This window comes from Melitaea cinxia, chromosome 8 (assembly GCF_905220565.1).
Source record: "Melitaea cinxia chromosome 8, ilMelCinx1.1, whole genome shotgun sequence".
Classification (NCBI taxonomy): Eukaryota; Metazoa; Arthropoda; class Insecta; order Lepidoptera; family Nymphalidae; genus Melitaea; species Melitaea cinxia.
In genome coordinates, this window is record NC_059401.1 from 3,240,688 (window position 1) to 3,254,957 (window position 14,270).

Sequence of the window (14,270 nt, forward strand, 5' to 3'; positions counted from 1 at the left end):
TGCTACTTCAGCGTGTGGCCTAAAAGCTGAATTTTTTAGTACTCTTTATAACTATTGAAAAATATTTCCTCAGCAGCCAGATAGTTCAGACAGTTCCAACCCCTGGCTGGACACACTTTAGGCTGCCTCTAGGTACGAGCGCTAAGCAATATACTGCATTACGCACGAGCGCAGCGAGGGCCCCTATAGTTCGAGGGTGCAATTGATGCTTACACCCGAGCTAAATATTCTGCTTTACATCTCGATTGTGAGGTAAGTAGAAGAAAAACCGGCATTACAAGAATAAAACATTTTATCATTAAAAAGAATCAAGTAAAGAACTTTTTAATTTGTTTTTCAAGATTCAAATTGAGCTTCGCCATTCGATATTTAAAATTGATGACTATTAAACTCACACGAAGACAAGGCTGAATAGCAAAGCGACCTCTTTGGTCATTGAATGAAATGATGATGCTGAATGCATGATGTCTATTGCCATTTTTTTTAAATTACCGCCCTAGGGCTTTTCTAGCTACATTATTACCCTAGAGCGCTAATGAGTCACCTACAAGCCCATTTGGAGGTAATAAGAACCTACTTACCGAACATGAGAGATGTAAAATATCTTTATATTGTATAGAAACTAGACCGCTCTGGTGTAATGGTGTGTGTGACGTGTCGGCGGCGCTTAAACACTGACGGTCGTGGTTTTGATTCCTACTCGGAGTGGATAATTGTGTTTATAAGAATATTAATTTCTGGTCTGGTTGTTAGTCCTTGTGGGTCTCCGCACCGTGTCTCGGAGAGCACGTTAAGCTGTCGGTCCCGGTTGTTATCCTGTACACCTGATAGTGATCGTTACTCATAGTAGTAGCAGCGTGGTAGATTAAGCTCTGAGCCTTCTCCTACATGGGGAAAGAGGCCTATGTCTAGCAGGGGGATATTACAGGCTGAAGCGTAAGCTTATATAGAAACAATTATTATATTATAAAACAATTGTGACGTGATGTGACAGTGGGTAGGGTAACACGGGGTCGAAAATAAGAAGACAAAATTTTAACTTGACATTTATTTACATTTATATCAACAAAATGGGTGTTGTATAAAACAGTTCTTTTTATTAAATTACCAATTGTTTACCTACTAAATACGGTGCCTCTAAACAGTGTAAAAATAAATTTTGCGTCTGTATTAGGATAGGTACCGTGACTTTGTTTCTTTTGTAAAAAAGTTTTCATATTTATTAAAGAGAAATTTTAGAACGGGTCGGCCATTTGAATATATTAAATACATAGGTATTTGTTATTTAAAAAAAATTAAGTTGACAAAAAAACTAAACAATTTCGATGTTTAACGAATTAAAAACTTTAATTGACTAAGTAACAAATCGACAACGGCCCTAAAAAACAAGATGAAAAAGCATTTTTGAACATATTCATGAAATTTTTAGTTCATATGATGAAGATAAACCAGAAGCAATTAGCTATTCATAGCTATTCATTATTAATTTAGCAAAACGAACCTTCGTATATTATAACTGTAATTTGCAAAGGTTATGAATACCAGTCTGTTTTTTTTAAATATCTGAAAAACATTTTTATTATAAATCCACCTCTTTATCATAATTTTTTTTTGTAGTTAGGTATCGCTACAAATCCTGCAAATAGTCATTGTATATCAAACAGACATATATTCAACATCCTTTTGCAGGTTGACAAATTTTACAGCGAGGACATACTTATGAACAATAATTTCAAATGATCGTATTCATACAGAACTATTTCAGTCAATTGTGTAGATTCAAAGTTTTATTTACAAAGTTGCAACTTGCAAGTTACGTACGAAAAGCCATTTGTACCTATGTCACGCGGTTTGCAACAATGAGGTTTAATGACATAGAAATTCTACACAGGTAAAAAATTTCTCATTAAATATTTTTTTTAGATCACACCTACAAACAGACTATTCGGAGTGGTCGTGTCCAGGATTGTGTATTAGTAGGCAACTCTAATATAGAACAATCATATAAAATGAAGCATATTACACAATTTATTACAATATACCCACACTTGTCAAAAACAAATCCACTCATGATTGTCCTATTTAGATTATCGTTAGAAATTTCAACAATACATCCCCATTTCTAATAATTTATTGACTTACAACGAAAAAAAGGAAAATTTATCTTAAATGTTTTTAAATAGAACTCACAATAAGACAATAATCACACTGAATCAACTGAGACAGTTGCTCTATAGCTATAAGGAAACTTATTCAGTTTAAATATTGTCTTTTATCAGACATCAAAAATCTTTACTAAATTTAAACTATAAGATATAAAGCCCAACGTTGTATACCTTTCAAATAAGTTTCAATTTACACGACAAAGATGCATCGGTCCAGTTCTTCGTCGATGAAAAAAAAAAAATTAAAAATTATTTTTGGTCGAACGTTTTCCCTCCGCAAATGCATTGGCACAATAACAAAATACTTGGGTAACCTTAATATTTTAAGAAATATTTTTAAATTAAGTAAATTACATAAATATATCCCCATTGAGCGATTTTTATAATCACATAACATTATTTATAGTGTATGTGAAAAGGAATAAATGTATTAAGTAATACTTAATTGATAAAAAATATAATAATACACTACAAGTTGAATAGTGACAAACAGTCGACATCTAGGTGATTAAAAAAATATTCAAATAGCGTAGAATAAGTAACGATATTTAATTTGAAAAATTAGACTGTGAGCCAAGAAATATATGAAATTATTTAAGTGCTAATCATACTTAAATAGTAAGAAAAAAAAAACAATAAGTATAGTCCATTTACATAGCATTTGCGTGAAAAAAAAGTCATAACAACACACAACTGTCAAAACATAAACAAAATAGTTTTTTTTTTAAACGCATTTAGAAAATGCTAGTAAATATACGACAAGTGTATTAAAATTTATTCATTTTTGTTCAAATACTATTTAAATGAACTATAAATGTTATAAATGTCGAACTTACACAAAAACTTATTCTATGTTTAAATACTTAATCTAACGAAAAATTTCTGACTAAACGGTCAAAGTTCGATGTTAGATACGTGAAAAATAAAAGCGAAAAATCGTTAAATTAACATTTCGAAACTACAATTTAAAATACTTTCGTTCAATTCAAATTCACGACTCATTAAAGATATCATGACAAAATACACACCTACAGAATATCTGGTAATCTTTTATATCTAACAATCGAATTTGGTTTTTTATTTTTAAAAAGTATTGTCATATCGAAAAAATAGATACAAAGTTATCACACAAATGCAATAATTTTACATTAGATTAATTTGTTTTAAATTAAAACTTTAAAGGAAATGTTAATTTGATCGATTCGACAATCAGGGGTTAAGAATTTGGTCTTCGTAAAAATTAAGTACACTATTGAAAACATGTAATTAATAAATACATTGATCACTTTGAGATCTTCATTTTAATCTAACACCTTATAATTTTAAACAAGAATAAACAGGAAACGAACATGACCGCTATATTTCTTAGCGGCAACACAGACTAAATAAAACAACTAAAAAAAAGGTCCACATAGAACGCAACAGCGAATACACATCGGCAATACTTACACTGTATTGTGGTAAAAATTGGTAAACATCGGACGACAAATATAGTTTTTTTTTTACATTATGACACAGACGTTGGTATAAAGCGTACATCTATTGACAGCTCTTTGGCGCGTTAAAATCCCAAACGGTCCCTAAACGCATTCAACTTATGCTTAAAGTGACTATAACTTATCATTTAAAAAATAATTATTATTTAATATTAATAAACAAATTTGGGGAATACTTTGGAAACGATAAATCCTTTGACACAAACCTTAATCTTATACTTATTAGTTAACAACTGTGCACGTGGACTCGCGATTCTGAACGAACCTAACGACTATCATCAGTTCAAGTGCACCGGATACATCACAACAAACGTTCAAAAACGTACAACCTCTGCATAGTTTTAGTTATTTTTTTATTTACTCTCTGTAAATTCACTAGGAACGAGTTCTGGAATATTCTAGTACGGTCTCGATAGTTCTTTCGAACGTTTCAATTGAACTTTGAGTCTCTTTGTACCTATTTGGAAGCCGTTCATCGCTTGTATGGCGGCCTGAGCCGAGGCCGCGTTGTCGTAGGAGACGAAACCGAAGCACTTTGATAGGTTCGTCTGTTTGTCTATGAACACTTTGGCCGATATCACGTGACCGAATGGTAGGAAGGTAGACGCCAGGTCAGTGTCCGTGAACTCCTGCGGCAGGTGGTATATGAACAGGTTGCCACCCTCCGGTCCTAGAACATTCAAAAAACAAATCATTATGTTTAACATACACACACCGTCGTCTGTTCCTGAGGTCACTTTTTCTTTTAGTCGCTTTTTGTTAACTTACTGGAGACTAGAAATTTAACAGCAGCCGCTTCAAATTATGAATTGTAAAGTCAAGGCAAATCGTTTACAGGTATTTTTTTTTATATTCTGCTCAAAATCTGGAGCAGTCCGTTTGAGGAATTACCACGACCTTACAGACGATCACAGTCTCTACGTCTCCTATTTATGGAGTGCTGATCGTCGCCTTGTGTTATAGTGAACAAGGATTGTGAACCTACCCTCACATGTAAATTAATTTGAATAATTTTGCTTTAAGATAGTTTTTATGTATATACAAAGTGTTTTATTATTATTGAAATACAGTAACCTAATAGTTAAACAATATTCCGTTCAACTGTTTTATACACAGTGGTGAGTAAGGTGACCAGAACTCCGGCGAGAGATTGGAGGTTAGGTCGGCAAGGCACTTGCGATGCTTCTGGTGTTGCAGGCGTATATAAGCTATGGTAATAGCTTACCATAAGGTGTGCCGTAAGCGTGTTTGCCGAGCAAGTTTTACGAAAATATTTATTATGAATATACTTGATACCTACCCTCGACCTGCTTGCCCGCGGCCGCGGCAGCCGCCGAGCCGAGTACGGAGCCGAGCGGCGCCGCCGCGTACGCCGCGCCGAACTGAGCCGCGTACGCCGAGCCCAGCGGCTCCGCCGTCGACCCTACACACAACATACATCCATTACTCAACATATCAACTTTATTACAGAGAAAATAGTGATCAACCCTAAGTGTAAATGCACCATAATTCCCTTCAATACTATAGTTTAAATATACCATCTAAAAATTATACAATAAATAGCGATACATCCTACGTATAAATGTACTAAGTGCAAAATTAAAATAAATCTCTTCAAAGCCATGGTTTAAACATACCACCTACCCGGCCTGTTTTGCTAGTTGTGAATAACGCTATTTTTCGGATGACCGTATCAAACAGATAGAAGTCGATGATATATTACTCTTTTCGTCATGGATTTTCACTATATATACGAGATATTTCAATTTGCAAATTTGAATTTAAAAGTTGTGTTCATAAATTGAGGAGAAACAGTTCCTAATTGTCTCTTACCGCCTGCTGTTTAGGTCTGTTCGTAACTTATGTGAAGAATAAACTGTATTCACGACATTTATAACCGGACATTAATTTTCACTGAGGTAGGTACATCAGGAAATATAAGTAGTTGCTATAGATAAAATTATTAACCCTACTGTATCAAGTAGATAATGATATTATTCATTAAAGAAATTTCTCACCATGACATATTTGTTACTCTGAAATATCTGCATGAAAAAAGTATATACCTAGTGTTGAGTAATTTTATCGTTCTATGGATATATTTGAAAACTACTGTTGTCAAACTTTAAAAACGTTAATTGTGAATTAATAATCTTTCTTTTAATTTACATTATTCTAAATGTGGTTCCGTTTAGAAGTAGGAACAAGAAAGACACACAAAAAAAAAAACGATTTCTTTTTCTGTTTACTAAAACTAGGACTCTACATTCAATATTAAAATTAATGGCTTTAGCCCCAAAAGTAATTTTGATTTTGTACTTACTACTATTATATACTTGAGTTCACAAGCAAGATACTTTAGGTGGATTTGAAAAAAATAAGTGTCTGTTTAAGTAAATCATAAAGATTTGAAAAATAAAAATAGTTATTATGTGTTCATATTTTTAGTACAATACTGTGGTAATTCTTTTTTATATATTGTCTGTAAGTTGTTACTAATATACCTGGCCATATAAAAATAAATTGAAAAAAGAAATCGCCTTCAATTGCATATATGCTTTCGACAAATGTCATTACAATGTTTCCAGAAAGAAAAAGCTACAACTGCGTATAAACATAATTTCTTAATTTGAAATATTTTATCCGGCATAGATATCAAACTGTACGTCCTAGTCAACTAAATACTATTTTACTCTATTATTTTTTTATAACATAAAACAATGTTAAGTTAGTTCTGTACAAAACAATAAAGTTGACAAACAAACAAATGACAAGAAAATGTATATGTACAATTTATGCTATAAAGACACATAACTACTCAAAGACACAAACAAAAAAAAAAAAATGATTTTCAAGCTCATGCAAAAACAAAAAGGACGAATGTTAACTAACAAGATCTGTTTTGTCGCAATTATTTATTGATAAAAAAAACATGAAAATTAAATTTTAGTAAGTTAGTACTGTGCGTTTAAGTAAAAAAAAAATTTTTTTTTGCGACACTGCTTTCTTTACGAATGTTAAGTATTATTCACACAGAAAGGTCAGAACAAAATCTAAACACAGTTTGAACATAACGACATTCATAACTTAGCATAACAACCACTAACTATCACGTATCAGTATTTTTTAAACGAAAAAAGTATAAAAAAGAAATTCGCGCTACATTTTATCAACAAGGTTTTCACAAAAACATTTACCGTAATATTTAATATATATAAACGAACGCAATTTTTACACGTGCGACCGCTTAATTCGGAATAAAAATGGCGATCATTTCGAAAAAAACTGATACGTAACCATAGTTGAATACATAAATAAAAACGCGAAAAAAAAAAAAACAAGCGAAACCCACGTTGACACAATATTGGATTTAAGTTTCGCTATCAATTCCTATACAAAACGCTGCAAATGAGAAAAAAAATAAAGGTTTTAGTTTCATGAAATATTACTGTAAAAAATAAAATGGCGTTTTTGCCGATTGACAGTTGAGAAGCCTAATTATCATTCAAAGCAAATTTAAATCGATTTACGATGCAGATTAAAACGCACAGTAATCAAACCAAGCCAATTTAGACTCGTGCAATAAATTATGTAGACGATAATCGTTGATCAACAGATTTTTTTCAACAGATCTTTAATTAAAAGCAAAATAAATCATCCACGATAATTTGTTGCATTTTTCCGCGTTACCAACAAAGATGTCATTCCATAACATACACTATCGATCTCATTGTTGTTTACCTGTGATGTTAGTCTTCCCGAGAAGACCTGAAGTGTGAAAAAGTTTCATCGTTAATAAACGTGATTTTTTTTAAACTCTCAACGCATTAAAGCCCAATCTGAAAGAGGAAAGTTTTGCGGACAAAAAAGATCATTACGGTTTTTTTACGACCATCTTATGTGGCAACATTCCAATTAAGATTTGGACAGGTAAGGCAATTAGGCCGGAATTTATAGAACCTAAATTGTCATTCGGAGGATGAATTTGCGAAAGGGACAAAGGGGACCAAAGCAAAAACGTCAATTAAGAGTTGCCATTTTGAAATTTGTATTTGCCGAAATTAGAAGATTTTCCAGTCGTTCCATTTGTTTGAAAATTTTTAATCGTGAGTAAAATCTCTGTCAACTAATGTTAATTATTCGACGTTTTAATTTTATAATCTTTAGAAACGCAACCAGTATTTCGTATACTGAAATAATTTTTGTTATATTGTTACTTTACATATATTTGCAAAAATGACATTTGAAAACAAATTATATTCGTAACATTCCAATTTTTTTAAATAAAGCTTAATGAATAAGAGAAACTTAGCATGTACAATGATATACTTACATAATTGCGGCGCAGTGGGCTGTGGGGCGGTGGCGGGTGCCATCGGCGCTGCCTGCGTCACTACCGGCTGCGTCATTGCTGCAAGTGCTGCTAAGTTCTGAACGCTAACTGGAGCCAGAAGACCCCCCAACTGTTCAGCCGCTCCACTTCCTATACTACCAACCCCCCCGACACCGGTGACACCACTCACGGCGCTGCCGCTTAGTCCTGCGCCATTGAAACCGATATCCTGATAGTTAACACCTAAGACCAGATAACGAAAATGTAACACAAAACGGTTAGGGTTAAAGAAAAATATGGAATAGGTTGAGGTTAGGATACGTAAATTAAAACAAATAAAATGAAACAAAAAAATTTAGGCAAAAACACAAAGTAAATAAAATTTTAATAACAATTAGCTCCGATTTATTCATGCAAAATTGTACAATAAATATTAAAATAAAAACTGTTTAATTGGTTTACGAAATGAGTGTAATTAGCAATATATTTTTATTTATATTTAACTACTGTGCCTACATATTTATTTGTAAGGGATGGAACAATAAAAAGTAAGTTTTGCGCAAAGTGGAGAAAAACGCTGGAATTCAAATGCGGCATAATTAAACGACCCGGTTCTAAATGAATGCATAATTAGTCCTAATCGTAACTGTTTCCAATTACGCTGTGTGCGTAAATTGCTCCAATTGTTTTTCACTTGTCGAAATTAGGCCTATTGTGTGAAGAGGAAAAGTAAAAAAAAAATGATTCCGTATTCGATTTCATTTGAGTAATATAATAACGTCTTGATTGTAATCACTAAAATAATTATCTATGAATGATTTTCTATCGTAAATAATTTACACTTAAGTCTTATAAAGAACAATATTTACGTTCTAATATTTTATTTAAAACAAGTTAAACTAACCTTGCAATAACGTTGACCCTTGCCCTTGTAATAGTTGTTGTTGCAGACCAACTGCTTGAAGTTGTTGCAACAGTTGCAATTGTGTTGCAGGCGACAACGCAGCTTCAGACGCGAGGTACGCAGTTGGCGCAACTGGCGTCGTTAATCCCCATAAGCTGGCTTGCATTGCTTGTAACTTCTTTTGTTCCTTCTCTTTTTGTGTATCTGCGAATTTTACCACTAGCGGCGCAGAGCATCCCTCCATCGTTTGACTATGGTGTAGCGCCTGTAAATCATGTTCATTGACATTAATTAATAATATAACAAATTTTAAGGTAGTAGTCGACCGTCAACGATGCTTACTATTTTCTTGAACAACTGCTTCGAATATTATATTTTTTGTCTATTTCACTTACAAGAAATTTGAAAGGTGTACAACGGGGTGTGATAAAAAACGGGGTAGTTAAATAATTGTTAGTATTTTAGATTTTTCTCTCAAAGTTGAAAAAGGGTTAAGTGAAATTCGGTCAATTGCTATCGATATTTATATTTTTTTTTTCAAGAAATTACGGGCTTAAAATATTTTTAGGGAAAGTATGTATGATATTTCTTTGACATTCTTGATGAAGCTAAATAAATGAATTTAAGTACAATGTAAGATATTAAAGAAACTTGCATGTTTCGAAAGGCATTCTAAAACACGTATCCGCTAACTTACAGTGGAACAGTATAGTCATATAGTGAATCAAAGCTTTGTCCTTCATATTTTTACTCCTTTCCTTCCCGAGACGAGGTCATTGTCTAGCAGTGGGTTTTATTGGTAAATACCTTGATAGCAGCGATGGCGGCCTGTTTTGACACAAATGTCACGAACGCGCAGCCCTTGCTCTGTCCCTGGGCGTCTCGCAGCACCGTACACTCCTCTATCGCTCCGTGACCCGAGAACAGGGCGCGGACGTCGTTCTCCGACAACTTCTTATTCAGCATGCCGACAAAAAGCTTGCGCTCTGTTAACAACAAGTAGAAAATTAATAACTTTAGTATTATATATATATATATATATGTCGATGTATAAATATATATATATATATATATATATATATATATATATATATATATATATATATATTTATACATCGACATCCACGCGTTCGTATTTTCCTGTACCTTGTTTTCATACTACTTTCATACATTCTAGAATTTTATTGCTTATCTTATAAGCTTATATTATAAAAAAAATATTGGTACAACTACAATATTATAATTTAAACTTTACAGTTAGCTGTTCTAATTAATAGTGTCAAGCAAACGTTTTTAGCAATAAAATTTTAAAGATTGTCAGAAATAAGCCACGTGGATATCACTCTTATTGGGCGGAAAATTACCCGCGTCGCTATCAAGCGTCACGGTCTGCGAGCGAGTCGCTGCAGGCGCCGTGGAATGTACACTTCAATTCCCTTTTCTTATATTAAATAATAAATCCTAGACGACACATGTCCCGCGTGTAAAACACGTCATTTCTCATGCCCGTGGTTATTTACAGCCGGTTGCGATATTAAAACTTTGTTTACTTTTTTTGACGTAATTCAATTGCACCAAAAAAAAAAGAAGAAAAGAAACGGAAACAAAACCCTAATTTCATTTTAGTTTTCGCATTTTTCAAAGATTCGATTCGTCTTAATTTTAATTTTAAATAAAGATCCATATCAACCAACGTATTTTTCGTAATATAAAACACCCAATACCATCTAGTACAAAGTCTAGATATACGTTATAATGTAAAACGATCAAACACGCGATCCGTCAAAGATTCATATCAAACGATCTCACGTACTTCAATACCATCTCGTATTACATTTGCAATACACTTGCAAGATCGTATTGTACGGTATGTTATGGCTCGGTGTTTGATATTCCGATATACTGAAATATTAACTTGGAGAATAGCTAAAATCCAAGATAACTCACACGTCAAAAAAACTAAAAGGCTCTCGCTGTTGTCCGCTAGTGTAGGTCGAAAGATATGATAAAAAAATAAATAAGCTTGTCGAGGCGTCGCGCGCAATGTTTTTTCCTCCAAGCGAACTTTTTTATTCGGTTTAGAATCCCCAAGAGGTGAGAGTCTAAATTGAAAGGGTACGTCGAAGTGCGTCTGTTACAAATATTTCATGCCCGCAAAATCAGTGCTCCGAGGGATATTAGCATTAAAATGGCGAGAGAAAGCGCGCCGAGATCCGTCGAAAAAAATAGGTCAGCCGTAAGTTTCAAACTCGTAATATGAATCTAATCTTGCCTAAAACGTGCCTTTTCTGGGAAAACCAGACAAACCGATTGCAGAGTACGGGCGTCGGCTCTAAATAATGGAAAAGCTTAAATTCTATGATCCCCGACATAAAACTGAAAACCCGTATGTACGAACAACGGATTCTCAAATTTCTACATCGCACAATGCTCCCGTAATGAATGTTTTAAATTCGGAAACAACACGACTGGTTGTGAAATTATCCCGTGAGCGTTGTCGGACCTTGCGGTTTCAGTTAACAGGTTTTGTTTGAGGTACGACTACGAATTCATTTATCCGTCCTATTTTATTCAGAGTATGTAGACCGCAAACTAAAATACGCCATTAGGGGAAGCTTATTTAGGTGCCTTTTTGAAACTTGTCTTTAATTTAAATAGTGCCGGCTCTTGGTTGCAAAGTTGGAACTCTATAGCGTCGTTTTATGTTAAACGAATATCGTCTGCGCTTGGACGTGTATGTACAATAGTTCGGCCACTAAATCTTTTTCGAAGTTAACCGATATGGGACAGCTCGGCTCTGTTTATATGGCAATGTGCCAGATGACATTTGGCGTCGATAGATTTTTGATAGTCGTCGTGGAACAAAGGATTGCCAAAATCGAATGTGTTTTATCGAAATTTGAAAATAATGACTGAATTTATCGAAGAGTTAGGAAAATTGAAGTTTTTCACAAGTTTTTCACAAGTTTATCAATTACTCTTTTAGGTTTTTTAAATACCAGAGGTTCTCTCTACATATTGTTTAAATGTCAGCTTTGAACTAACGCTTTCATTAATGTTGCGGCATAACCTTAAGGTAAAATTAAAATAATGTTTAAAAAGCAATAAATTTAAAACATCACACGTACTTAAATGGAAATCCTAATACATCATGAGGCAATCTTTACTTTCCACAAAGATACGAAATATAAACAACAGAGCGATTAAGGTTAATTTTATGTCACCTTACAAATATCTACGAAAAATTTGACATTGACACACTATTCATACTTCACACAGAAGTTTATTAAAAACACATAGTAATATAAAGCAAACAATAAAATTTAATAACATTTTAGACGTCTGGAACTGATTACTGATAGATGTAACCTTGTAACATAACAAAACTGATCTGAATATTCAAGACTCATTCAACGTCTAATCAGTTTAAACGACGGTCTAATTGTGTATTTAACAAGTAATCTTTTGAAATGTTAATGCCTTAAGTGCGCCATCGGACTCGCTACGGCGGCGTTCGTTAAACAATTTACGTAACCTCTGACTGCGTCCGTGACGGACAGGGCGGGATTATCCATTGAGGCTGTGTTACTGTGTCCGGTTTCCTGACGGCTATGGGGCAATTTTTGAAGATATATTTCTTTTGGCGCGTTAGGGAAAAATGATGAGAGTAAATTTTTACGATGCGCGCGCACACCGTCTAAAAAAACTGTCACCCTGAAGCAAGTCAACGAAGAAGAAGTTAGCAACGTGAAGTTAGCTAGCCAGTGAAGTATAACTTCTTACGTGTATACATAACTACACACACATTTTTTTTATTTAAAGCCGAAGTACGTAGTATTTGATACTAGCTGGGCCTTTCTTAATTGTCTTTTTAAACGACTTCAACAAAAAATGGACAACAATTAGACATTAATTTTAGGTGTGTTACCTCATAACTTTTTACTGGTTATACCGAACTTTTTGGGTCTTTCTTTATTCAAAAGCTGATGCTTGTTATGGGGTCGGATTAAATTTAAAAAATGATCGATTATTCTATTCGTTTTCAATGTAAATTGAAGTTAGTTTTTATCGTTTGTTAGCAAACAAGCATCAATAATTTTTTTTTACAAATGAGTTTTATGCTGACTCAGCAAACATTGTCTTGCCGCTAAACGTTATTTAAAAATAGGAGTTGGTGGTAGAAGGGTGAAAATTTAGGGTTGTCTGTATTTTTCAACGCCAAATCATAAAAAAATAAAAAATATATTTATCTAAAAATTAAAAAAAAAAAATTAGGGTTGGGACTACTTTTAACATTTAGGGGGATGAAAAATTGATGTTGTTCGATTCTCAGACCTACCCAATGCACACGAAATTTCATGAGAATCGGTCAAGCCGTTTCGGAGGAGTTTAACTACAAACACCGCGACACGAGAATTTTATATATGTATTAGATAATGTAATCTTTATTGGAGGTACATAAAATTGTGGGCAGTATGTAATGTAATTACTAGGTATTTGTATAGATTACTGAGACACTTTGAGGCTTATAATGCCTAAGAGTTTTTACACGTTAATCCGGCCCTGGCGATGGCGAATGAGGGCATTTGGGTTATAGGTAATGTTGCTTGAGACCCGGCCTTTGTTCAGGTGTCCCGATTTTATATTTATATTTATTGAAAAGATACATCAGGTGTAATAATGAATTAGCAATTGTTGGCCAACTTAAATAATTTTTTTTTTAATTTATATTATAGGCTAAATTTTAGTTACTAACCCAATCTAAACTTTTCGGATTTTATTTTGGGTGTTTTAAATAAAATCTCTACTACTCGTATAATTAACTTTTATTTGTTCATTTCTGTTTCATAAATGTTTATGAAATGAAATAAAATGAAATATTTTTTTTTCATAACTTGAGTTCAATTCCTAATCTATCGTCATATTTGAAATGCGCGTAATTGTAACGCCAAATTTATCAAATAGTTATCTTTGTTTGTGAAGGATTTATCGATGCAGTCCGTCCATCCTTGACTTGACGCATGTCCTTCGAAGTTGAAGTGCATTTGCCTGTTGGACGTGCAGACACGTGTCGTTAAGCATAGTTACGTTAGAATGATAGCTCGGCTTACTGTTATCGGCTATACAGGACATTACATCCTTAGATGGCGCTGTATAGTGGACTTTATTCCGTTAAAGAAAGAAACTCCGTTTTATTTCGAAATTTACATTTTACAAATAGAGTGATATAATTATGAACTTTTAATTACAAATATTTATTGCTTTTAGTAAGTTAAGAATCATAGTTAAACCGCATTTTTTATGAGATGCACATTTTAAGTCATCGCAATGACAAAGCTTAAACTCAGTCCAGTCCTTGATATCGGGTATTT

General features: G+C 33.4%; 1 protein-coding gene across 1 annotated transcript in view; it reads right to left on the bottom strand.

Moving 5' to 3' along the window:
• Nucleotides 1–1,033: 1,033 nt before the first annotated feature.
• Nucleotides 1,034–14,270, bottom strand: part of LOC123655730 (CUGBP Elav-like family member 1) — a 100,412-nt gene continuing 87,175 nt past the window's right edge. The window contains exons 2-6 of the mRNA XM_045591486.1: nt 9,706–9,884; nt 8,899–9,163; nt 7,995–8,237; nt 4,962–5,084; nt 1,034–4,331 (exon numbers count right to left, since the gene is read on the bottom strand). Coding sequence (XP_045447442.1) covers nt 4,060–4,331; nt 4,962–5,084; nt 7,995–8,237; nt 8,899–9,163; nt 9,706–9,884 — 1,082 coding nt within the window. The 3' untranslated portion in view covers nt 1,034–4,059. The remainder of the gene's footprint in view (nt 4,332–4,961; nt 5,085–7,994; nt 8,238–8,898; nt 9,164–9,705; nt 9,885–14,270) is intronic.